This window comes from Podarcis erhardii (assembly GCF_964252035.2).
Source record: "Podarcis erhardii genome assembly, chromosome: 4".
Taxonomy (NCBI): Eukaryota; Metazoa; Chordata; class Lepidosauria; order Squamata; family Lacertidae; genus Podarcis; species Podarcis erhardii.
In genome coordinates, this window is record NC_138508.1 from 2,850,752 (window position 1) to 2,873,193 (window position 22,442).

Here is a 22,442-nt window from a genome sequence, read left to right on the forward strand (position 1 = left end):
CAACTAAGTCAGTTCTTGGTATGAGCTTTCGTGTGCATGCACACTTCTTCAGATACGCGTTTTCCTTAGAATTCTAGCATTTAGATTAGTCTTTGCACTAAACTTCACATTACATTGCGCCATGTCATCTTGTATACACCCAAATGATTTTCTTCTGTCATGTAGGCACGGTCTCTTCATTCTTCAATCGTCACTTGCTGTTGTGCACCTTTTCCTGCCTTTACCAGTCTGATTCTGAAGTGACTGAGTCTCCTTATAGCTCTTCAAAAATATAGGAATGCCAGCTTTGGTTATGTTTCCCAAAATCTTTCTTCTAATTTCTTCATAAGTGTAGCCTTGTTCACTTAATAGAAGAAGAAGAAGAAGAAGAAGAAGAAGAGGAGGAGGAGTTTGGATTTGAGAGGAGGAGGAGGAGGAGGAGAAGTTTGGATTTGATATCCCACTTTATTACTACCCTTAGGAGTCTCAAAGCGGTTAACATTCTCCTTTCCCTTCCTTCTCCACAACAAACACTCTTGTGAGGTGAGTGGGGCTGAGAGACTTCACAGAAGTGTGACTGGCCCAAGGTCACCCAGCAGCTGCATGTGGAGGAGCGGGGAAGCGAACCCGGTTCACCAGATTAAGAAACTACCCCTCTTAACCACTACACCACATTGTCTATTTTACATCGCTTTCTGGGTGAACAGTCAACACTTTGTGCCATTTCTTTAATTTTATTATATTATAGAAACTTACTAAATGAAAAAACACAAAAAAAAATCAACAATAGCGATCACATAACACGCTGAGAAAAGTTAACCTAAGCAAGTTGTACTTCGTTTTTCTAGTTATTTGGCTATACGTTTTGATAGAATACAGATAATTGAACAAACTTAGTTGCATTACATTCTTGATTGAATTATCATTCCATTTATATATGATTTTATGATATTACTCCAAAAGAAGTGGTGTTATAAGCCATCAAACTTCTGAAAAACACTTTTTTTCCAAAAGGCTTCGACAATTTTGACCACTAATGTATATCAAACCAAGCAACATTCAGCAACCCATCAGAGTCTAATAATGAATATATTGGTTAATGACAAACAACAAAGGTAATGAACACCCCCCTCCCCAATTCCCTTCAGTTCTTTTCCATTTGTTCCTGAGGCTCTAACCCGTTTTTGTTTGCATTGCAGATTGTGATGAATTGGAAATCGAGAACAAGGGTGACCACAACAAAATCCTCAGAGAGGAGAAGCCAGGTAAAAATTTGGAGTGTGGAGAGAGCTGCAGTCAGAGCTTCCATTACACTTTCCAACAAAGAATTATCGTTGAAAAGAAACCCTATCAGTGTGTGGAATGTGGAAAGGGCTTCAGCCACAGCCGCAATCTCACTTCCCATCAGAGAATTCATACAGGAGAGAAACCCTATCACTGTGTGGAATGCGGAAAGAGCTTCAGTAAAAGCACCAATCTCACTAAGCATCAGAGAATCCATACAGGGGAGAAACCCTATCAGTGTTTGGAATGTGGAAAGAGCTTCAGTAAAAGCACCAATCTCACTTCCCATCAGAGAATTCATACAGGGGAGAAACCCTATCAGTGTGTGGAATGTGGAAAGAGCTTCACTGAAAGCTACAAACTCACTTCCCATCAGAGAATTCATACAGGAGAGAAACCCTATCAGTGTGTGGAATGTGGAAAGAGCTTCAGTACGAGCTCCAATCTCACTTCCCATCAGAGAATTCATACAGGAGAGAAACCCTATCAGTGTGTGGAATGTGGAAAGAGCTTCACTGAAAGCTACAAACTCACTTTCCATCAGAGAATTCATACAGGAGAGAAACCCTATCAGTGTGTGGAATGTGGAAAGAGCTTCAGTACAAGCTCCAATCTCACTTCCCATCAGAGAATTCATACAGGAGAGAAACCCTATCAGTGTATGGAATGTAGAAAGAGCTTCAGGAAGAGCTCCGATCTCACTAGGCATCAGAGAATTCATACAGTGGAGAAACCCTATCAGTGCATGGAATGTGCAAAAAGCTTCAGGAGGAGCTCCGATCTCACTTCCCATCAGAGAATTCATACAGGGGAGAAACCCTATCAGTGCATGGAATGTGGAAAGAGCTTCAGTTGGATCACCGATCTCACATCCCATCAAAGAATTCATACAGGGGAGAAACCCTATCAGTGTGTGGAATGTGGAAAGAGCTTCAGTATGAGCTCCAATTTCACTTCCCATCAAAGAATTCATACAGAGGAGAAACCCTATCAGTGCCTGGAATGTGGAAAGAGCTTCAGGAAGAGCTCCAATCTCACATCCCATCAAAGAATTCATACAGGGGAGAAGCCCTATCAGTGTGTGGAATGTGGAAAGAGCTTCAGGAAGAGCTCCGATCTCACTAGGCATCAGAGAATTCATTCAGAGGTCAGAAAAACTATTATACAGCTTTAGGAGTCTGTCAAATAGGCACCTTTTTAACTAGGCCTTTGGCTGATTGAAATCTAATGCCTTTTAAAAATTTGGTGGGGAGTGGGGTTACAGATGTGTATATTGTGTTTTTATGTTGTAACCGTCCTGAGACCTGTGGGTGTAGGGAATAGGCGCCAACTCTTAAAGGCCCACAGGTTTCCCCCCCCCCCGAATAAAATATTTGAGGGGGGCACCCCCAAGTTGATAGGCATTGCCATTGAAATGGCATGCATGCACCACATCATGTGATTTACTATGTGAGGAGAGGCTTACTAAGCCCCTCCTATATTTTATTCAAGTTGGCACCCCTGGTATAGGGTGGTATAGAAATTAATTAAATGCATAAATAAAATAAGAACATCTTGGTCGCCTTCATTTGCACATGTTCCAGCTTGCCAATATCCTTCTTATTATCGTTTTTAAAAATTATGTGCCCATCATCTGAGGATTTCACAGTGGTTCACAACATAAACATACAGGTTGAAAGCATGGCTTTCTCAAAAACAAGGAAAGCTGGAGAAGTCTCTTTCTTTTCTTTTTTTGGATGGAGTTAGAAACTTTGTTAATCAGGGGACTGCTGTTGGTATTTTTGACTATGTGCCATTCTGTGCAGCTTCACAGAGTCAATTAAGAGTTCCACCTGAAAGCCAATTGGCTGAAATATTGGGAAATTTTGGAACAAGAAGGAGACAGATTAAAACTGCAGAGTTTTGAAAAACTAAAAAACAAAGTGTGAGATTGGCTTCATTATTGCCAAATAATGGAGGCTTACAATTTGGATAAGAAAATTGGCTTTCAGGTGGAAAAATCAAAATTGGAAATAGAACTGTTAGACCCTAAAACTAAGAATTTGTCAAGAATGTATAACTTGCTGTTGAAATGGAATAATCAGGATGAAACGGTGAAATCTGCTATGATTAAATGGGCACAAGATGTTGGAAATAACATTATGATGACTGACTGGGAACAGTTATGGACCACAGGTATGAAGTTTACGGCATATAATGCCTTAAGAGAGAATATAATGAAAATGATCTACAGGTGGTACATGATGCCAGTCAAGCTTGCAAAAATTTATCATTTGCCTGATAATAAATGCTGGAAATGTAAAGAGACTGAAGGTACATTCTTTCACCTTTGGTGGACATGCCCAAGGATTAAGACTTTCTGGGAGATGATTTATAATGAAATGAAAAAGGTATTTAAATATACCTTTCAGAAGAAACCAGAGGCCTTTCTCCTGGGCATGGTTGGCCAATTGGTGCCAAAGAAGGATAGAACTTTCTTTATGTATGCCACAACAGCAGCAAGAATACTTATTGCAAAGTACTGGAAGACACAAGATTTACCCACCCGGGAAGAATGGCAGATGAAGGTGATGGACTACATGGAACTGGCAGAAATGACTGGCAGAATCCGAGACCAAGGAGAAGAGTCGGTGGAAGAAGATTGGAAGAAACTTAAAGTTTATTTACAGAAACATTGTAAAATTAAGGAATATTAGAAGGATGTTGGAATGAAGTTATGTGGTTTTTAACAGAAATGATATAAAGGTCTAAGTAAAAATGGATTGTTAATTAGTGAAAGAAGAGAATGTAAAATTATAGTATATTAAGATAAATCATCAGGATAAAAACAAAGATGGAAAGGATTTGCTGAAATATCTAATTGAATTAGAATACAAAAAAGGGAGGTGTGAGGAGGTCAAGGAAATAAGCAAAGGAAAGAAAGTTATGTAAAGGTTTGGTTTTCTTTCTTTTTTTGGTCTTGTATTGTTTTGTATTTTTTTTTCTTTTTTCTGTTTAAATTGATATGTGTTTTTTAAAAAAATTGTTCTCTTTGTAACCTTTAAAAACTTAATAAATATCTATTAAAAAAAAAAAAAAGAGTTGGCCGAAGGCCAAGGATGACTGAGTAGAGGGGAGTAATTCTGCCTGGAGATATGAAACCTTGGATACAGCTTTACCATTTGTTGAGAACTCACACAGGCATTATGAGTTATGACCTTCCTGACTGGAGTGTGTGTTGTTCTGAGAGAAAAGAGTCGTTTGGAGTTTGTTAAGAGAGAGCTAGTTAAGATCTGTATCTGTTCTTGTATCTAGTAACTTGTAGAGTCTGCTGTAAATAATAAACACATCTAAGTCACCATGTTACTGGTTGCAGCATTTTGTTCCTGCTTCATTCATCCTGCCTGCGACTCTCTCGGTCACTGTAGCGGCCGGTCCTGATCCCCCGGCAACTCACCTCCCTGTTTCGCCCGAAGGTTGAGTATTTCTCCTGCGAGTACTCAGGTCTCTCCTCTCAGACCTTAGTCTCTGCAGCTTGGGAGATGTCAGTGGGTTACTAGACCGAGGGGCCACCTCAGCCTCCCCTGACCCAACCGGTAGTGGAGCAGCTGTAAGCGATGGCCCAGCTGAAGGCAATGAGGTAATCCCTGCATCTGGAGTCAGGGCAGGCTCAGGCCCCTGACTCGGCCCAGCTGGTGCTTGTTGCAGGGGAACCTGTGCAGACTGCGACTCTTCAGGATCAGGCCCCAGACTTGGTTCAGATGATGCCTGAGGCTAAGGATCGGGTGCAGAAATTTCCCCACCTCCCGCAAAAGCAGGGAGAAGGTCTGGAAGAAGCACACAGGCTGCGGGCAGCCGGTCTGCTGCTCCCAGAGCTGGGGGGGGGGGGAATCATATTTTTTCCCTTGATTTCCCCCTCTGAAAACTAGGTGCGCCCTATGGTCAGGTGTGCCCTATGGAGCGAAAAATACGGTATTTTAAATATTTTGTTGGAAGACGCCCAGAGTGGCTGGGGAACCAGTATTATTAGCAGGTTTTTGAGGACAGGGAAAACATGTTCGGACACGGAGCGTTAAAGCTCTGCCTGGAAAGAGAGGGCCAAAAACTGAGTGTGGATAAGCCATTGCACTACTCCTGTTCTTTTGGAACATTGGAGGCTGACTGGTGTTGTGTGACATACTGCTTCATTTACACCTCTTTACAAGTTGAGCATAGGTGGATGAGAATCCAAGAAGAGACTCCTGGATTAGGCCAATGGCCAATCCAGTTCTCAGCCTGTTCTCACAGTGTCCAGCCAGATGCCTGGGGGAAACCAGGAAGCAGAGAAGGAAGAGCCCTCTTTTCTGTCTGTGGTTTTCCACAAGTGGATGCAGCTGAACTCAAAGAGATGCTCCAAGTTCCTGGCTTTTTATCTGGTTTTGACACAGAAGATCTTGAAGAGACCCTGCTGGATTCTCTTGGTCCTTACTCCATAAATAATGGGGTTCATCATGGGTGGAAGGAGCAGGTATATATTTGCTACCAGAATGTGGACATGGGCAGCCACGTGACCAAACCGGTGGGTTAAGAAGGAGAAAAACGCTGGAGTGTAGAAGACCAGGATGACACAGGTGTGAGAGCCGCAGGTGCCAAGAGATTTGGCCCGTGCTTCCTTGGAAGGGAGCTGGAAGACAGCCTGGAAAATGAGGATGTAAGATATGATGATCAACACCAAGTCCAGCCCCCCAGTTAGAAAAGCAACCAGGAGACTGTAGGCCCTCTCTGCCCCCGTGTCCACACAGGTCAGTTTCATCAGAGCCATGAACTCACAGTACGTGTGCAAGATGATGTTGCCTCTGCAATACGGGAGCCATTTCAGGAGGAAAGGGTGCGGGCTCAGGAGGATGGCCCCCCGTAGCACGATGGTCAGTCCCATCTTGGCAACCACGTCATTGGTCAGGCTTCTCTTTCTTGAAGGGCCCCACAGACCTCATGGGACAGCCGAGAAGATTTCTTTGTTGCTTTTTCCATAAATCAGCAACGGAGGTTGCATTTCCTTATTTACAGGTGGGCTGTTGCTAAAGCACATAACATGCCCTTCATGCTTAGTTATGTATTAGGAATACAGGCACAAATTTGTGTGTGTGTGTGTATGTGTATTTGCAAACTACCCCCGTCTCTGAGCAGTGAGACTCCTTGGGCCCCAGGCCCATCTTCGGTTTATGATATCTGTCTTTATGTCTTTATGATATCTAGTTTTATTTACTCACATATTCAACCTGAGTGGAGGATGGAGGGGCTCACAGCATGGACACCCCCACCACGCCTTGCTTCTCCCCAGAAGCGGCTTAGTCATGCTGGCCACAGGACCTGGAAGCTGTACGCCAGCTCCCTCAGCCAGTAAAGCGATATGAGCGCTGCAACCCCAGAGTCATCTGCAACTGGGCCTAACTGTCAGGGGTCCTTTCACCTTTACACAGTTTCTGTGTCTCCAGCTTCCAGCTCAGCTCATGCGCAACTCGCTCTGGCTCTTTTCCTCCTACAGGTGAGATGGGGGGTGGCGGCGATGACATTTCCTGGGTTGCCCCATCCCTTTGCTGCAGTTCTTGCAACCCAGCTCATTCTTTGGGGATTCTGAGGTGGACACTCAACTGGCCAGCAAAGGTCACTGTCTTACCAAGAAACTTGTCTGAACAGTTCGCAAAAGTCCCCCATTAGATTCTGACCCTCCCTGGGCACAGGATCCCCAGTAATAGGAGAGGCACAGAAATGGCTCCTCTTTCTTTAAGGGCCCATGTACGTAAATACCTTTGGCACTACTGTGAGGGTGAGGCTTTGAAAATTGAAAATGTTAAGAACCTGCAGTGGGTTTCTGGCAACGGGTTGAGCCGGATTAAGACCTTTAGAGTCCCAAAGCACTTAAAAGATGTTGGTATATATATTGAGATATTCAAAGCATATACAATAATAAATCATAAAAATAAAATTTTAGTATTTGAAATAGAATGAAAATGTCAGGCTTGCAGGTGGTTGCTCACGAGTAAACAGCCAGGACTCCGACCTGCTTTTTACAGGTTTTACTTAGTGCAAACTATGTACAGTGCAGAAACCCAAAGTTCATGTCTGTCTCAGTCACTTGCAGATTCCAGGAGTGGTTTCTTCCTGTCTCTCTCTCTCCCCCACAAGTATAAGAACTTAGACACCCCAAATCTCTGCCTCCTTTCCTTACGTTTGACCCCCTTACAAAAACTAGGCGACAGAAGCGGCATGCCCGGAGCACGAAGGGCTGGCAGAGAGAGAAAGGAGGCCCCAAGTGCTCTGGGTTCAAGAGCTACAGCCATGCCAGAACCCAGAGAGCCTGGCTCCCACCAACGCAATTACAAAAAATATAGACCAGGAGGTAATTAATAGATTACAACAACAAACAGAGATTGAAGTGGTTAAAAAAGTTAAATACTTAGGAGTATGGTTAACTCCCAGGGATATTGATTTGTTTCAGAACAACTATGTTCCAACTTGGAATAAGATTAAAAGGGACCTAGAGGTGTGGGGAAGAATGAAATTGTCATTTTGGAGAAGGATTGCCACGATCAAAACGAATGCTGTGAATGGGGAAGGATTGCCACGATCAAAATGAATGCTCTGTTACCGGAGATGTTATTCTTATTTCAAATGGTTCCAGTAATCAAGGGGGCAGCAATTTTTTAAAACTGGCAAAGAGAAATTTCAAGGTATATCTGGCAGGGTAAGAAACTGAGGATAAAGTTTAAGATATTGATAGATATGAAAGAAAGAGGAGGCTTCGCCTTGCCAGATTTGAAATTGTACTATGAAGCATCCTGCCTCTGTTGTTGAAGGAATGGATGAAATTAGAAGATACTGATTTGTTAGATTTAGAAGGTTTTGATAATAGATTTGGGTGGCATGCATATTTGTGGTATGATAAGAAACGTGTACATAAAGGATTTGAAAACCACATCATAAGAAGGTCCCTGATTGAAGTGTGGGAAAGATATAAAAACTTTTTGGAACAAAAAACTCCATATTGGTTATCGCCGTTGGGGGCAATGAGTGTGAAGAAAGTTAATATGACTGTAGGATGGGTGACACATGAGAAGCTAATAAGTAAAAGAGAAGGTAAATGGAAAATGAGACCATTTGAAGAAGTTAAGGAATATGTTAATGATTGGTTGAATTTTTTTCAAATAAATGAAATGTTTAAAAAAAGATTTGAATCAAAGGGGTTTTGCTGACAAAGAATCAAAATTTCAGATAGAAATATTGAATAATGATTTTAAAATTCTAGCAAAAATGTATAAGATATTGTTAGAATGGTGTACTAAGGATGAAGAAGTAAAATCAGTTATGATTGACTGGGCTAAAGACTTAGGGCATAATATACAAATGGAAGACTGGGAAAAATTATGGAAAGAAGGTTTTAAGATTTACTGCATGTACTACCATAAAAGAAAATGTGATGAAAATGATGTATCGATGGTATGTAACACTGGTAAAGTTAGCAAAAATGTACAAGACAAGTAACAAATGTTGGAAATGTAAAGAAAAAGAGGGTACATTTTATCATATGTGGTGGGAATGTAAGGAAGTAAAAAGCTTTTGGGAAATGATTTATAATGAATTGAAGAAAATGTTGAAATATACATTTGTTAAGAAACCAGAAGCATTTTTACTAGGTATTACAGGTAATGAGATAAATAAGAAAGAAAAGAAGTTATTTTTATATGCGGTAACTGCAGCAAGAATATTGATGGCCCAGAAATGGAAACAGGAGGAGCTTCCAACGTTAGAAGAGTGGAGAACAAAAATGATGGACTATGCAGAATTGGACAGAATGACAGGAAGGATCCGAAACCGACAAGACCAAAGATTTACAGAAGATCGGGGGAAATTTATTGAATATTTGCAAAAATTAAGTGACAATCAGATAACGTTTGTAAGTTTTAATGAAGCATTGTGATGGGAAATAAGTGTTAAATTGGGATGAAGTTTACAGTAATAATGTAAATAACAAAATAGAAATGTGTTTAAAGTTAAATTATGAAGGATTTGCAGACAAGTTGAGGGAAGTCAAAAAAAGAGAAATAAGATGCAACTAAGATGTATGGAGAGTATAATTTTGTTTTGTATTTGAAAATTTATATATATATAAACAGAGAGCCTGGCTCCCTCATTCATGCAGTCAAGCAGTGTATAAATTTCATGAAACAAATGAAATAAACAGGGAGAGGGGAGAGCTTTGGGACATTATTAACATGGATGGGAACTTATTCTCATAATGTTTAATTGGTTGGTGAAATTGGAAGCCACAAGATGCGGCAAGGACAACAGGCTTGCCAGTTTGGAACGGGGGTCACGTCTCTTCACAGAGGAGGAGGAGTAGAGTATCTCTGGTTATAATCAGACCTAGCTGTCCAGAGCTTCCAGCTAGAGTTGAGCATGGAAGGCACCTGCGGGAGGACAGGCCACAGGAGTGGGCTGTTGCTGGTGGGCTTCCTGGAGACACCTGCTTGGCCTTGGCTCTGGGCGGAAGCCCCTTCTCCGGCTATGCCATATCCCTTGCTATATCCAACGCTCCAGCCCAAAGGAAAGAGAAGCATTGCCAGCCGTTCAAGGGCTGCTCTGCCTCATCTTCTTAGGACAGCCCTGCCCATCCTGGAGAGGAAGGAGACCCCTAGGAGGGACCTCCAAGTCTCAAGGGGTCCCAGAAGAGGAGCAGAACCTGAGGGAGGTGGTGGAGTCTTCCTTGGAGCCAGAGAGACCCCCAGGAAGGGGGAGAAGGGGGAGCTGGCGTTGGGCAGCTAGAGAGATGCAAGATGGAGCCAGGCAGAGGTGTAGTGGTTGGAGGGCTGGACTAGGAGGACCTGGGAGAGCAGGGTTCGAATCCCCACTCAGTTATAAAGCTCCCCAGTGAACCTTGGGCCAGCCTAGCCTACTTTACAGGACTGCTGTGATTATAAAAATTGGTGGCAGGGAGAACCATGAAGGCCACCTGGAGCTCCTGGGAGGAACATGGCCTAGGAATGTCATAATAAATGATGACAGGGGAGAGAAAGGGGGAAGGCAGGGGAAGATTGTGGAGGAGCTGAGCTCTCTGGAGAAGACTGACCGGATCTTCAGTATCTATTATTGATAGGTGTTCTGTGGTGTTATGCAGCCATAACTTGTGAAATATAACATCCAGCACACCAGCTGCGCCTCAGTTCTGCTCCAGATGTGTTGCAATCCGCGGTGTGTGCTCTGTGTGGAGGAATCTCAGGCATGCAGAAAAACACTCAGCATGCAGCTTCTTCCTAATCTATGAAGCTTTATTTACAGCGGCATAATAAATCAGCAGCCCGGGAGCAGACATTGCTGTTTCTCCTTTGGCAGCAAAAAACGAAAGTAACTCATCTCACATAACAAAGCATAGAACCGCATATGTGACACCCCCCAGGGACAGGACATCACTCCATGAGCTATTAACCCTGTAAGCTCTGGTTATCCTAACATATTCATCACGAAGCCCATTCAAAATGATGAATCTGGCTTTGCTGTTCTTTTCTTTCTAAGCTCTTATCTTGGCTAAATCACCCTCACTTGTGCCTGTAGGCTAAGGGCTTCTTACTGAATGCAAACAAAAAAACTTAATTAATTAATTACATTTCTACCTGATTTGGAGTTTAGAATATGTATTTGGGAGCATTCTACTGCAGTCTCCTTATAAACATGAATATATATAAAAATTTGAAGAGGTGACAATATATGTTTCTGACATCAGGCACAAACATAAATAATAAATCCTCTCCTGCCTTCCTGAACATTGCCACACTGACTGTGCTGGAGAACATAGCCATCCTCTTCGCCATCAAGACAGAGCCCAGTCTCCACCAGCCCATGGACCTTTTCCTCTCCATGCTGGCCACAAAGGACCTGGTCATCAGCACCTCCACCTTGCCCAAGATACTGGTCATCCCCGTTTGGTGTTGTCTGCAGATGTGATGAGCATCTCAGTTCCTTCATCCAAGTCAATTTATAAAGACGTTGAACAACAACGGACCCAGGACAGAACCCTGCAGCACCCATCTTGTCACTTTCCCCCCAGGATGATGAGGAACCATGAAGGAGTCCTCTTTGGGTTTGGTCAGTCAAATCCACCTAACAGTTACCTCATTCAGCCCACATTTTACCAGCTTCCTTGCAAAAATATCACGGGGGACTTCGTCAAAAGCCTTACTGAAATCAAGATGCACTATTTCCACAGCAGTGCCCTGATCAATGAAGTTTGTAACTCCATCCAAAAAAAGGGGGGAGGAGAGATTTCTCTGGCTTGACTTGTTTTTGAGAAAGCCATGCTTTCATCCTGTATGTTTATATTGTGACATCCTCAGATGAAGGGCACATAAATGATAATAAATAAGGATATGAACAAACTGTAACACGTGCAAAGGAAGGCAATTCATGTATTTATTTAATTTGTATACCACCCCACCCAGTGGTGCCAACTTGAATAAAATATGGGTGGGGGGCCAGGTAAGGCCCGTCTTGACAATCACATGATGCATGCACACAATTGGAAGGGCAATGCCTATCAACTGGGGGGTGGCCCCCTCAAATATCTTATTGGGGGGCAAAGACCCCTCAGCCTCTAAGTGTTGGCTCCTATTCTTTACACCCACAGGTCTCAGGACGGTTACAACATAAAAACACAATATAAAAATACAAAATCCACATCTGTAACCCCCCCTCCCCACCACATTTTAAAAGGGAATTAGATGTTAATCAGCCAAAGGCCTCGTTAAACAGATATGTTTTTGCCTGGCACCTAAAGCTATATGATGGTTTTTTCCCAAACTTTGTATGAATTCTTTGATGGGAAGTGAAAGAGGAGTTGTGACTGAAACTCTTTCCACATTCCATACATTGATAAGGTTTCTCCACTGTATGAATTCTTTGATGGAATGTGAGTTTGCTGCTCTGACTGAAGCTCTTTCCACATTCCACACACTTATAGGGTTTCTCCCCTGTATGAATTCTCTGATGGGAAATGAGATTGGAGCTCGTACTGAAGCTCTTTCCACATTCCATACACTGATAAGGTTTCTCCCCTGTATGAATTCTCTGATGCCTAGTGAGATCGCAGCTCTTCCTGAAGCTCTTTCCACATTCCACACACTGATAGGGTTTCTCCCCTGTATGAATTCTTTGATGGAAAGTGAGATGGCCACTCCGACTAAAGCTCCTTCCACATTCTCCGCACTGATAGGGCTTCTCCCCTGTATGAATTCTCTGATGGGAAGTGAGAGAGGAGTTGTGACTGAAACTCTTTCCACATTCCATACACTGATAAGGTTTCTCCACTGTATGAATTCTCTGATGGGAAATGAGACTGTAGTTTTGACTGAAACTCTTTCCACATTCCACACACTGATAGGGTTTCTCCCCTGTATGAATTCTCTGATGTAATGTGAGTTTGCTGCTCTGACTGAAGCTTTTTCCACATTCCACACACTTATAGGGTGTCTCCCCTGTATGAATTCTTTGATGTAATGTGAGTTTGCTGCTCTGACTGAAGCTTTTTCCACATTCCACACACTGATAGGGTTTCTCCCCTGTATGAATTCTCTGATGGGAAATGAGATTGGAGCTCGTACTGAAGCTCTTTCCACATTCCATACACTGATAAGGTTTCTCCCCTGTATGAATTCTCTGATGCCTAGTGAGATCGCAGCTCTTCCTGAAGTTCTTTCCACATTCCACACACTGATAGGGTTTCTCCCCTGTATGAATTCTTTGATGGAAAGTGAGATGGCCACTCCGACTAAAGCTCCTTCCACATTCTCCGCACTGATAGGGCTTCTCCCCTGTATGAATTCTCTGATGGGAAGTGAGAGAGGAGTTGTGACTGAAACTCTTTCCACATTCCATACACTGATAAGGTTTCTCCACTGTATGAATTCTCTGATGGGAAATGAGACTGTAGTTTTGACTGAAACTCTTTCCACATTCCACACACTGATAGGGTTTCTCCCCTGTATGAATTCTCTGATGTAATGTGAGTTTGCTGCTCCGACTGAAGCTTTTTCCACATTCCACACACTTATAGGGTGTCTCCCCTGTATGAATTCTTTGATGTAATGTGAGTTTGCTGCTCTGACTGAAGCTTTTTCCACATTCCACACACTGATAGGGTTTCTCCCCTGTATGAATTCTCTGATGGGAAGTGAGATCAGAGCTCGTACTGAAGCTCTTTCCACATTCCATACACTGATAAGGTTTCTCCCCTGTATGAATTCTCTGATGCCTAGTGAGATCGCAGCTCTTCCTGAAGCTCTTTCCACATTCCACACACTGATAGGGTTTCTCCCCTGTATGAATTCTTTGATGGGAAGTGAGATGGCCACTCTGACTAAAGCTCCTTCCACATTCTCCGCACTGATAGGGCTTCTCCCCTGTATGAATTCTCTGATGGGAAGTGAGAGAGGAGCTCATACTGAAACTCTTTCCACATTCCCCACACTGATAGGGTTTCTTTCCAATGAGAGTTTGCTGATGGGAAGTGGAATGGGAGCTCTCACTGCAGCTTTCTCCACACTCCAAATTTTTATGTGGCTTCTCCTCCCTGGGGATTTTATCATGGTCACCTTTGTTCTTGATTTCCAATTCATTACAATCTGCAATGGAGACAAAAAGGGATTAGAGCCTCAGGAACAAATGGAGACAAACTGAAGGGAGTTGGGTGTATGATCATTATCTTTGTTGTTTGTCATTTACCAATATATTTATTATTAGATTTTGATGGATTCTTGAATGTTGCTTTGTTTGATATACAGTAGTGGCCCAAATTGTGGAAGCCTTTTTGGAAAAAAGTGTATTTCAGAGGTTTGTTGGCTCAAAAAACCACTTATTTTGGAGTTATTTCATAAAATTGTATATCAATGGAAAGATAATTTAATCAAGAATGTAATGCAACAAAATTTGTTCACTTCGCTGTATTCTATGAAAAGTTTTAGCCAAATAATAATTTTCATTGGTGTTTGCAGTTATTTTAAACATAACATTCAACTTATATATAATATAGAAAGCATTTGGCTACAACAGCCTGAAATTTTCCTCTTCCTCAACTAATGGTTTTCCCACTTATTATCCTATATTTCATTTTGGGATTATAACTTACCTTTAAATCCTAATCATAAACCAACAATTTATAATTACAGATAGGTAGTCGTGTTGGTCTGCCATAGTCAAAACAAAAAATTCCTTCCAGTAGCACCTTAAAGACCAACTAAGTTAGTTCTAGGTATGAGCTTTCGTGTGCATGCACACTTCTTCAGATACAAAAGAAGTGTGCATGCACACGAAAGCTCATACCTAGAACTAACTTAGTTGGTCTTTAAGGTGCTACTGGAAGGAATTTTTTGTTTCAACAATTTGTAAATTATACTTTGCAATAATTGATAAAATCCACCTTACAAAACTTCTTGTAACTCTACTCGTGAAGTTAGTTATTGTAATGGCTTGGGTCTCCCCCAGAGAAGTGAGACAACTCCGGCAGAAATTATTTCATATTTATTGCTCAAACTCATTAATCACTGCGGAGCTCAATCTTCGGCGTCTTCCCCCAAGTTTGATGTTGAGTCTGAGCTCCACCCCTTCCTTCAACGACAAGCCCCCACGGTCTCGTCCGCTCTTTTTCGCACCTCTCATGAACTTTCATAGCTTAATGAGATTTGGCAGAGCTCATTTCCTTTCACTCTGTGTCTGCTTAACTCTCAGTGCTCTGCAACTTTCTTCTCTCTGCGTTCTGTCCCCCTCCTCTGTGTGTACAGAGGTTGAATTCCTGGGGCTAATTGCTGCCTCCCCTTCTCAGGAATTCTCACTGTTTTTCCACTGTTCCAGTCTCTGTCTTGCCTGTCAAAGAATCCTGTTCTCTGACATCACCCCCTCCTCTAAGCCCCCTTCCTCCTCCTCTTCGGCCTTGCTGCCTGCCACAGAGGACTCTCTCGGTTCTGGTTCCCACCCTGTATCACTCTCCTCAGCTACTTAGCTAAGATCGTTTTTCTCCCTCCACCCTCTAGGCTTGGGCTTGTGGGGGTACCTGCAGTGGAACTGCCTCTGCAATTCTTGGGTGTGTAAATCCTGGCTCTGTACCCAAGAGTTTTCCTGAGGTCCATAACCTTTCCATGACACTAAATACTGCAACTTTCTTCTACACAGCCTTGACTTTATAATCTGTTGGATCACAAATTCCTCCTGGTCTTCTACCATAATAGCGGGAGGGGGTGCCTGCCTAGGTTCCTGGTAGTGGTGTGCAGGTACATACAGTGACAGGAGAGCCCTATGGAAAACAGGATATATCTTCACTGAGGCTGGGAGTATAAGTTTGAACGACACTGGGTTTATCTGTTCTGCCACTTCAAAGGGCCCCAACCACCTTGCCTCCAACTTTCTGCACCTCCCTTTCATTGGCAAGTCCTTTGTTGACAACCACACCTTATCCCCCACTTTGATCTCCTCCCCCTGTTGTCTACGCTCGTCCACATCTTTTTTGTACGAGGCCTCAGCCTTGTCCAGTTTTTCCCAGTACTTCTTGTAAGGCCTGCATCTCCCCCACAAACTGCTCTGCTGCTGGCACTGACAAGGTGCTCCATGGATCTGTAAATGCTCTGGGATGTTTTCCATAGTTGGCTAAAAACAATGTTTGTTGGGTCGACGCATGCACCGCATTGTTATATGCAAATTCTGCTATTCTGAGTTTGTCCATCCAGTCTTCTTGCTGGTAGTTCACATAGCAACGCAGGTATTGTTGCAATGTAGCATTGGTTCTCTCTGACTCCCCGTTGGTTTGAGGGTGTCTCGCTGAGGTCCAACACACTTCCACTTCCAAAAGCTGCATCAGCTTCCTCCAAAATTGTGAGGTAAACTGTGTCCCTCTGTCTGAAATCACTCGCAATGGCAACCCGTGCAGCTTGAACACGTGGTCGACAAACATCTGTGCAGTTTCCTGTGCTGACGGCAGCTTTGGACATGGCACAAAATGCGCCATTTTCATAAACAAGTCCACCACAACCCAGACCACTGTCTGTTTCCTGGAGGCCAGCAAGTCCGTGATAAAGTCCATTGTAATCGCCTCCCACGGTCCTTGTGGAGTCGAAAGTGGCTGCAGCAGCCCACCCGGCACTGCCCGTGGCGTTTTTGCTTGCTGGCAAGTGTCACATGCCTTAACATACTCCTTAGCCTCTTCTCTCATTCTGGGCCACCAAAAACTGTCTCCTTAGCTGATCTATGGTCTTGTACTATCCAAAGTGGCCCACTGTTGGGTTGTTGTGACACTGCCGCATGACTTGCGCCCGCAAGTTACCTTCTGGTATGTAGAGCGCCTCTCCCTTGAACAAGAGACCTTCCCTTTCAATGAATCCTTCAGTATTGTTCTCACCACTCCGTATCGCTGTCAGGTTCTGCTGTGCAAATTCATCTCCTTCTATTTGTTGCTTAAACTCATCTACTCCGACAACAGGCGCCACCACCAGTTGCAACTGTTTTGGCTTCAGAATGTGTTTCAACTCTTGTTTCTGTTCTCTCTCCATGTACTCAGGTTTCCCAGACAAGGCGTCTGCCCTCTGATTTTGATGCCCTGGCACATATTGTATGTGGAAGTTGAAATGAGCAAAAAACTGCGCCCATCGGATTTGTCTCTGGTTTAGTTGTGTCACGGTCTGCCAGTATTCTAAGTTCTTGTGGTCTGTGCACACCTCCACTTGGTGTTGTGCTCCTTCTAGGAAGTGCCTCCATGTCCCTAAGGCTTCCTTTAGAGCTAGCAGTTCTTTCTCCCAAATGGTGTAGTTCTGTTCCGAGGTGTTCAGCTTCCGAGAGTGGAATGTGCATGCCCTCAGGTTGCCATGGCTATCTTCCTGAAGCAGCACTGCTCCTACCGCCCTTTCAGAAGCATCCGACTCCAGCACCATCAGTTGATAATGATCTGCATGGTACAGATACTCCTTCTGCAAACATCTCATTGAGCTTCTTGAACGCACGCTGTACCTCCTCCATCCAGGCAAATGGCTTCTTACCTCTCATACAGTCCATGAGGGGCGTGGTGAGTTGCGAGTAGTTGGGCACAAACTTCTGGTAATAGTTAGTGAAGCCCAAGCGCCTCTGCAAGTCCTTCTTTGTCTTGGGCTTCTGCCACTCTAACACCGTCTTCACCTTCGCAGGGTCCATTTACACCCCATCAGGAGACACTTGATACCCCCAAAACTCCACTTCTCTCCTGTGGAACTGGCATTTCTCCAACTTGGCGTAGAGCCTGTGTGCCCTCAGCCATCACAACACCTCCTTCACGTGTTGCACATGTGCTTTAAGGCTCTCCAAGAAAATTAAGAGGTAATTGAGGTACAATAAGACCCATTTGTCTAAGAGGTCTGCCTACACGTGATTGATGAAGGCCTGGAAGGTGGCCATACCTGATTGCAAACCAAACGGCATGACTAAATACTCGAAAGTCCCATATCTGGTATTGAATGCAGTCTTCCACTCATTGCCTTATCTCACCCATATCAAATTGTAGGCCCCCTCAAGTCCCCTTAACAATATATTGTTGAAGAGGTATAAGGAAACTCAAGTCACTACAAAATCAGACTGGTAAAGGCAGGAAAAGGTGCACAACAGCAAGTGATGATCGAAGAATGGAGACACTGTGCCTATGTGACAGAAGAAAATCATCTGGGTGTCTACAAGATGTCATGGCAAAATGTAATATGAAGTTGAGTGCAAGGACTGGTCTAAATGTTAGATTTCTAAGGGAAAAGCCACTGTTATCTCTCAAGCCAAGACTGAAACGATTAAACTGGGCTAAAACCCATGTTAACTGGACAGTGGAACAATGGGACAGTGTTATTAGGAGCAATGAGACCAAAATCTCCTCGCTTGGTAGTGATGGCATGAAATATGCAAGGAGAAGAATCGGAGAAGATTTACATGCATTACATTGACTTTGAAACACCCAGATAGTGTTATGATCTGGGGTTGTATGACAGCAAAAGGAGTGGGCAGAATTTGTGTCAATAATGGGAATGTAAATGCTTTAAAAACATAAATGAAATACTTGAGCCCAAACTGAAGTGTTCCACATATGATCTTTTCCCAGATAGTTAAGCGTTTATATATATTTCTATAAATAATTATTTATTTTATACTTCAACAGGATTCAGCTCCATGTCATGTTGGTGCTGTGTGCAAAAGGTGCTTTCAAGATAAAGATATTCCACTGCTTGAATGGCCTGGGAATAGCCCACACTTCAACCCAATCAGAAATTTATGGAGCCGCCTAAAGAAACTTGTTAGTCAGAAGCAACCCAGCAATAAAGTCCAATTAACAGAGGCCATAATTCAGTCTTGGTTTCACTTTATTACAGCTGCAGAACTAAAAAACTTGGTTCACTCCATGGGAAGGCATTGTAAGGCTGTAATTAAAGCTAAAGGTTACCAAACTAAGAATTATTTGACATAGTGAGAATTTTTGTATACAGTGGTGCCTTGCAAGACGAAATTAATCCATTCCGTGAGTCTCTTCGTATAGCGGTTTTTTCGTCTTGCGAAGCAAGCCCATTGACAGCTTAGCGGATTAGTGCTATTAGCGGTTTAGCGGCTTTTAGCAGCTTTTAGCGGCTTATCAGCTTAGCGGATCAGCTGATAAGCGGCTTAGCTGCTTAGAAAAGGGGGGGGGGAGGAAAAAAAACCCCGCAGGAACTCGCAAGACATTTTCGTCTTGAGAAGCAAGCCCATGGGGAAATTCGTTTGCGAAGCGCCTCCAAAACGGAAAACCCTTTCGTCTAGTGGGTTTTCCGTCTTGCGAGGCATTCGTCTTGCGGGGCACCACTGTATCCCCTTTTTTCTATGTATTTCACTTTTCTTCTTTATGACTGCTGTTCTAATAAATAATCCTTTATAAATGTTATTGCATTACATTCTTCATTTTATTATCTTTCCATTGATGTATAACGTTATGGTATTATTCCCCAAAAAAGTGGTGTTATAAGCCATCAAACCTCAGAAATACACTTTTCCCAAAAGGTTTCTACAATTTTGGCCACTAGTGTAAGTTGTTCATTTTAAAGTTAATGTACTTTTTATATCGGATCAGATTGTTATTATTAATGTTTCATATATGTGTGTGTGTGTGTTGGAAGATAGGCAGGATATAAATTAAAAATATTACTATTATTATTATTATTATTATTATTATTATTATTAATTCTACTACTACCTGAGATTCAATCAGCCTGGCTCTTCTCTGGGGCAAATGTTGTCTGGCCCAGTCATGGCATCCCCTCCATCTCCAGTGTCAGTCGTCTCTCTGGTCAACCCAAGACTGACAGCAGCAAAATCAAAAACAGAAAACCTGACAGAAGCTACTTATCTTTCCTAACAACTCTGAAGCTGACATTTAAGATGCCTGGGCAGTTCAGACCAGTCGAATCGTGGTATAAAAAGGCAGAACTGGAGGAAGATTTTTGACAGAAAAAACTGTAATTTGCTGTTCAAGGTTTATTGTGGGGGTGTTAGGTTCCCAGGTGTTGTAGGGGGCGCTGTTGAGCTCTGTGAAAATATATGAGGTTTGTCAAATAGAGGTATTTTTTGAATTTCCAGGCAGTTAGGACGATCCCACAGGGAGCCTTACCAAGAGAGGCCACGATCCCACGATTCTCCTCCATGACGTCCTTAAGCAGAGCTCTCTGGTCAGGATCCAGCAACGCCCACTCCTCATCCGTGAAACGAACAGCGACATCTTCAAAGCACACTGGACCCTGAAAGAAAAAGAGAAAAGTCCTCCTCTGAGACAGCAGAAATATGATCTGCTACACAATGCTCTGTGGTTTCCTTCTTGTAAATTGTGGTGTTGTTTCAATAGGATTCCTTTGCTGCACATTTTAATTCTGGATGTCTATTTTGACATTTTAATAAATTATTTCATTAATTATGGGTATTCGTCTTTGTGCAAATAGTTGGTACTCCCCCTTGTGGTTTTCAAATCATTCTGCCTACGCAAGCATTCCAGTTTGCCCGATGGAAGAATCCACTTTCCCCTCTCCTCGTGAGTTGTTCTGGGGAGTTCCCTCCCAATGCCCTACAGCCAAATTCAAGGGGTTCATGGGGGCATGGAGAGGAGGAGGAATGGGGGGGCAGGCCCCATTTTGCAATGGATGGGGCTAGTTAGGTGACTCCTGGCCACTATTTGTTATTGTCTGTCCACAGCATAGAAGCTTATTTCAGCAGTCAGTGGTGAATATAGAAATACTATAAGCCTAGTTTGGATGGCCATCTGTCTTGGGTGATCTAGCTGAGACTCCAGCAATGCAGGGGGTGGGACTTGATGACCCTTGGGGTCCCTTTCAACTCTAGGATTCCATGAAAACTGCAACTAAAGATGTATCGTACTGGCAATATTCAGAAGGCTGGTGTCACAGAGTTATATGGGCAGGAAATCCCACAGTTCACAGCTGGAGTTAACTCTTTCTTAGCAAGAACATGATATTCACAGACTTGGCTGAGTTTCAGGCCTCATGAGAACAGCAGCTCATTCCCTGAGGGTCTGCCAGTTTGTATTGTCAATTAATGGACTAGTCTAGGTCGAAGTTTCTTTAGTGTGGAGGTATATGAAAAGTGAGATTATATAGTGCAAAGTTTGTTTAAGTGCTCTTGTAAAGAGGTGCTCTGTTGAGTATTTTGTTAGAGAGGTAATAATAATAATAATAATTTATTGTTTATACGCCGCCCATCTGGCTGGGTTTCCCCAGCCACTCTGTGCGGCTTCCAACAAAATATTAAAATACAATAGTGCGGCAAACATTAAAAGCGTCCCTAAACAGGGGTGCCTTCAGATGTCTTCTAAAAGTCTGGTAGTTGTTTATTTCATTGACAACTGGTGAGAGGGTGTTCCACTGCATGGCTGCCACTACGAAGAAGGCCCTCTGCCTGGTTCCCTGCAACTTGACGTCTCGCAGCGAGGGAACCACAAGAAGATCCTTGGTGCTGGACCCCAGTGTCTGGGTGGAATGATGGGGGTGGAGACGCTCCTTCAGGTATACTGGACCGAAGCCGTTTAGGTTTGCTATAAAGCAGGGGTGCCCAAACCTTTTTCAAAGAAGGCCAGATTTGATGTAGTAAACATGTGTGAGGGCTGACCAAAGTTGCTGACCTTTTTTTTCGGATTGAAATTGTTGGGCTTTAGGTCCCCAAAATGGACATTGGACCTGCCTGCTATAAAGTGTGGCTTTCAGGCCTTGGTTTATATATTTGAGTGGAGTTTATATATTATAGATAAGATGATAAGATAAGTTAAAATAAGAAAAGATGAGATGATGATAAGATAAGATAAGATAAGGTTTATAAGATAGCTGTTTTGTGTAAATGTTTTTCTATAAGTGTTTTGCATACCAGTACTTCCTTCACAAAATAAATGGGGAGGTTGTTGGTTTGCATTTCTTAGTACAGAAAGTATTGATCTGATATGTAGACCTCTTTCCTATTCTAATTAATTCAAGAGGGCTCTGGAAGAAACAAGCAGAAAGTTCCTGGTGTTTGGGTTATTCCTTCGGAGAAAGTGAGTACAGTTGGTTTAAATTGGTTCTGTTATCTCTTCTGTAAGGTCATGCTGACTATAATAAGAGGCCAGAAGGAGCCTGGGCTTCACTTTCTCTTTCTGTCTCGGTTCTTTCTGATGTTCTGTACACAGTATGCTTAGTGTTAAGGTTTAGACTTATTATAAGTTATGTTAAGAATTTATGTTAAGTCTGCTGCAACTGGATTTCTTATGGGCAGTGCCAATGTATTGGATTTGTGACCATTATGCTCATTAGTCTTCAGTAGCAGTAAAGCTCTGATGAATGAAATACAATTGCCTCTGGTCTATTTTTTGGGAATCCTATAACATGTTTAAATTTTACTCTGCTAATTATATATTGGAGTTCTGCTCTGGATCAATATTGAGTAGAATTCCATGTCAGGGTCTTCCTCCATGAAATCAGTTGCCAAGAGGCAAGGCCCCCCACTCCCCACAGCTTTCCAAGTCCCCTCCTCTCTGGGGTTTCTGGCAAGTGATTGAACAGTGCGCCAATGTGCAGCCTGCCTTTGCTCCTCCATTGTCAGACGTTTCCTGGCTCTGAGAGACAAGCAGGGAGGGGGGCTTCTAGCAGAAGAAGAGGGAGCCACCAGTGGCTCTTCCT

General features: G+C 43.0%; 3 protein-coding genes across 18 annotated transcripts in view; 1 reads left to right on the forward strand and 2 right to left on the reverse strand.

The window, feature by feature from the left end:
* The window catches only part of LOC309340953 (uncharacterized protein), a 233,778-nt gene extending 230,216 nt beyond the window's left edge, over nt 1–3,562 (forward strand). For 6 of the 7 annotated variants that reach the window (XM_081860244.1, XM_081860247.1, XM_081860246.1 and 3 more), the window contains one exon: nt 2,258–3,562. In XM_081860244.1, the coding sequence (XP_081716370.1) occupies nt 2,258–2,468 (211 nt within the window). In that variant the 3' untranslated portion in view covers nt 2,469–3,562. Of the gene's footprint in view, nt 1–1,178 lie in introns of all 7 variants that reach the window. The other variant, XM_081860251.1, reaches the window with a different exon arrangement.
* A 118-nt stretch (nt 3,563–3,680) lies between these two features.
* On the reverse strand, nt 3,681–7,106 carry LOC309341264 (olfactory receptor 52P1-like). Its single transcript, XM_081860847.1, has one exon. It carries the CDS (start codon nt 6,155–6,157, stop codon nt 5,651–5,653), a length of 507 nt encoding a protein of 168 aa, XP_081716973.1. The 5' UTR covers nt 6,158–7,106; the 3' UTR covers nt 3,681–5,650.
* A 4,578-nt stretch (nt 7,107–11,684) lies between these two features.
* Nucleotides 11,685–22,442, reverse strand: part of LOC309340951 (uncharacterized protein) — a 147,255-nt gene continuing 136,497 nt past the window's right edge. For all 10 annotated transcript variants that reach the window (XM_081860240.1, XM_081860239.1, XM_081860236.1 and 7 more), the window contains 2 exons: nt 19,898–20,024; nt 11,685–13,892 (listed from right to left, as the gene is read on the reverse strand). In XM_081860240.1, the coding sequence (XP_081716366.1) occupies nt 12,001–13,892; nt 19,898–20,024 (2,019 nt within the window). In that variant the 3' untranslated portion in view covers nt 11,685–12,000. The remainder of the gene's footprint in view (nt 13,893–19,897; nt 20,025–22,442) is intronic.

What these genes read in the sequence shown, in the direction of transcription:
- LOC309341264 (XM_081860847.1), bottom strand. Translation starts at nt 6,157, where the DNA reads ATGGGACTGACCATCGTGCTACGGGGGGCCATCCTCCTGAGCCCGCAC.